Source organism: Plectropomus leopardus, unplaced genomic scaffold (assembly GCF_008729295.1).
Source record: "Plectropomus leopardus isolate mb unplaced genomic scaffold, YSFRI_Pleo_2.0 unplaced_scaffold1664, whole genome shotgun sequence".
NCBI classification, from domain to species: domain Eukaryota; kingdom Metazoa; phylum Chordata; class Actinopteri; order Perciformes; family Serranidae; genus Plectropomus; species Plectropomus leopardus.
In genome coordinates this window covers 1-3,379 of record NW_024617877.1, presented here as the reverse complement: position 1 = coordinate 3,379, position 3,379 = coordinate 1, and the positions used below count along the sequence as shown (strand labels likewise).

General features: G+C 48.4%; 1 protein-coding gene across 4 annotated transcripts; it reads left to right on the top strand.

The window, feature by feature from the left end:
- Positions 1 to 378: 378 nt before the first annotated feature.
- Positions 379 to 3,351, top strand: LOC121964668 (cyclic AMP-responsive element-binding protein 3-like protein 4). Of its 4 annotated transcripts, none has more exons than XM_042514871.1 (6): positions 380 to 559; positions 1,515 to 1,658; positions 1,739 to 1,994; positions 2,115 to 2,218; positions 2,306 to 2,395; positions 3,031 to 3,351. In XM_042514871.1, exons 2-6 carry the CDS (start codon positions 1,518 to 1,520, stop codon positions 3,166 to 3,168), a joined length of 729 nt encoding a protein of 242 aa, XP_042370805.1. In that variant the 5' UTR covers positions 380 to 559; positions 1,515 to 1,517; the 3' UTR covers positions 3,169 to 3,351. The 4 variants fall into 4 exon arrangements, with proteins under 4 accessions (XP_042370803.1, XP_042370802.1, XP_042370805.1 ...); XM_042514870.1 differs by having other exon boundaries at positions 381 to 559; positions 2,112 to 2,218; XM_042514869.1 differs by lacking the exon at positions 3,031 to 3,351 and having other exon boundaries at positions 379 to 559; positions 2,306 to 2,677.
- The last annotated feature ends 28 nt before the right edge of the window (positions 3,352 to 3,379 follow it).

The following is a 3,379-nucleotide window of genomic DNA, read 5'->3' as shown; positions in this document are numbered from 1 at the left end:
TTTTACGCTTATTTTTCTTTAATTTTTTTAAAGGCACGTTTTCTTTGAGAAATCCCCAAAGTGAGTCCAGGTGTCAGCCAGAAACTGTAAAAACATAAATTACTGTCAGATGTTTAAATGTCTGGAGGTCCTTAAACGCATCGTGTCTGACGCTGAGTTTATGTCTTTAATGTTTTTAAAAATAATAATAATAATAAAAAAAACGCCCTAACCCCGACCCGGGCAAGAATAAGAAAACCTGTTCTGGGTCCTGGAAAAGTTTTGAAATGTTGTCCACGGAGACGTTTGGGGACCCTGGAAAAGTTGCGCGTGCCTCCTGGCGGCAGGTGGCGCTGTTTACCTGTGAGCTCCCCGAGGACAACCACCGAAGAAGAAGAGGAAACTACGAGAGGAGCGGGAGAGGAGGAAGTGGAGTGCTGGTTCAGACCGGGACCCGGACCCGGACCCGGAGCTGTGAGCCGCAGAGAGCAGCGGGAGGAGGTGTCGGTGTCTCCGGACCGGCGGCTCAGAGAGGAGCAGCAGGAGCAGCAGGAGCAGCAGGAGCAGCAGGAGCAGCACAGTGAGTGTTGGAACATTAATGTGTGTTTGCTCCTGCAGATTTGGACCAGGATCCGGACCCGGATCAGGCCTGACAGACTCCAGAGTCCAGACTGAGAGTCAGCTGACAAACAAACAGCCACCAAACTTTATTTACAATTGTCACAACACAAACTGATGAATGCTTTTAATCACGTGGCGCTTCTCTCTTTATGGGTTTATTGTTATTTGTTATTGTCATTATTTATTTGTTCATTTGTGTCGCTGATCTGAAGGTGCTTTTCCTGTTGAGTTTTGAGCATATATGCTATATTTATGAATCCTGACTATAACTTTTAAAGTTATGGTGCAATAAAGACTTATACTTTTCACACAGACTAAAACGCCTTTGAGGGTTATTAAATTTTGTGTTCGGGTTCATTTATTCATTCATTTATTTTACTTCTGTTGATCATTTTTGATAAAGAATTTTGTAAATGTTTGATACCTTTTCCTTTTTTGTTTTCATCTAGTGTTAATTTTTACCTGAAAATGAGCTTTGAGGGGTTATAAATTATCATAAAACAGACTTTGTCCCCTGACTTTGTCCCCTGACTTTGTCCCCTGAGCATTTGGAAGTTTCGTCTCTCTGGAGTGAAGAAAAAACTGAAACACGTTCAGCAGCTGAGCAGCTTTCTGTTCAGTCAGACCGGTACGACCAGCGGCCGGGTGTGTGTGTGCGCAGGTGTGTGTGTGTGCGTGTGTGTGTGTGCGCGCAGGTGCGTGTAGGTGTGTACCTTCCAGGATATCCTTCTCCTGATCTGCAGATGGACTCTATCTGTTGTTTGATTTGTGTGTGTGTGTGTGTGTGTGGTGTGTGTGTGTGTGTGAGCAAGTTTGTGTATGTGTGTGTGTGTGTGTGTGTGTGTGTGTGGTGTGTGTGTGTGTGAGGAGGAAACAGACAGCTGATGTCATATCGGCTGCGTCGTCTCTTCCAGGTCATGGATGCAGAGAGCGGCGAGCTGAGTGGCGGCGGCGTAGCGGCGGACAGCTGGCAGCTCCACGCTCCGTTCCCCTGCCGCGACCTTGTCCTCAACGGCGCCGACAAACCCTTGCAGAACTGGGCGTTGGACCCGGACTGCGTGAGTCTGCACGCCGCCATCAGTGTGACGCCATCAGAGGTCGGTTGACGCCGCCTGTTAACCCTCTATGTTCCCATTAGACGCTCAACGACAGTGAATCAGAGGACGTCCTTCACGGCGTGGACCCAAACGAGGTGTTTCCCAGCGGGCCACCAGCAGAATCGTCGTCTGAGAGCGACAGCGGCATTTCCGAGGAGCCTGTGATGGAGCGTCCCGTCACCATGGCGACCACACAGCCGGCCCCGGCGACCATCTACCAGGTGGTTTATGACCTGAGCAGCGTGGGCGGCGTGCAGAGCGAAGGCGGAGCCGAAAACGTTTTCTCCATCCAGCTGGGTGAGTGACGTCATGAAGATCATTCTGTTTGCTGTCGTCCATCAGCTGACGGCGAGGGTTAATGTCAGACCTGTTGATGGTGTCAGCAGTAACTGTGATGTCACTTCCTGCCCCCAGCAGACGAGTGGAGCTCTCAGGTGTTGTTCTCGGACTCGTGTGTGGTGAGCGAGCTGCCCGTGGTCTCCGCGGCCGCCGTCCACCCGCCCGAACTCGACGGTGACGCGGTGAGACTCGAGTTTCTGTTGCGCACTTCCTGCCGCTGGCGGCCGGCTGGCTGGAGGACTGACTCTTCTTCTTCTCTTCCTGTGCAGCTGTACCCGGAGCTGCAGCTGACGGACGAGGAGCAGAAGCTGCTGACGCAGGAAGGCGTCTCCCTGCCCAGCAACCTTCCTCTCACCAAGGTCACGCCCCCTCAGCTCTCAGCAGCCAATCACAGCGTCTCTGAGCCTCCGCGCCGCCGACAGCTGCCATCTGTTTGCCCAAAACATTCTCATCAACACAATATCTCAAAAGCGCCGCGAGGGAATTTCTCCAAATTCAGCACAAACGTCCACTTTGAGCTGAGGATGAATTGATCAGAATTCTGTGGTCAAAGGTCAAAGGTCGCTGTGACCTCCTGTGTCACATCTTCGTGAACACAAAATCTAAAGGACACTTTGAGGGAATTTCTTTAATTTTGGCACAAACGCTCACATTAAGTTAGGGATTAACTGATTAGAATTTGCAGGTCGAAGTTAAAGGTCAAAGGTGACCCCATCCATCTCATTCTCAGGAATGCAATATCCGAAGATGGCCTTGTGGGAGTTTCCTCAAATTTACAACAAACGTCCTCTTGGACTCGAGAATGAACCAAATTCATGAGATTTTGGTAGTCAAAGGTCAAAGGTCACTGTGACCTGGCATCTGTCTCATTCTCGTAAAAGTGAAATCTCAAGAATACTTTGAGGGAATTTCTTTAAATTTGGCACAAACGTTCACATTAAGTTCAGGATGAACGAGGAGCCTTGTGTTGATGGAGTGATTTTTTTCTCTGCAGGCCGAGGAGCGAATCCTGAAGAGAGTTCGGAGGAAAATCCGTAACAAGCAGTCGGCTCAGGACAGCCGGCGGCGGAGGAAGGAGTACATCGACGGGCTGGAGAGCAGGTACTGTTTTTTCTTCTTTTTTTTATTTTGATTTATTTAATTTTGTAGGGAACCATTGAAAATAATTGAAGGTTTTGGAAAAATCCTGGAAATGTGTCGTGTTTAATAAATGAAATGAAACATAACGGTGAATTTATTTTCTGCAGGCAGGGACAGACTACTTTAAACGGCTGTATTTCTATTTATTTGACCACCCAAAAATCTTTTTCTGTCTTTTTTTTGTGATTATTATTGGAAAAAAA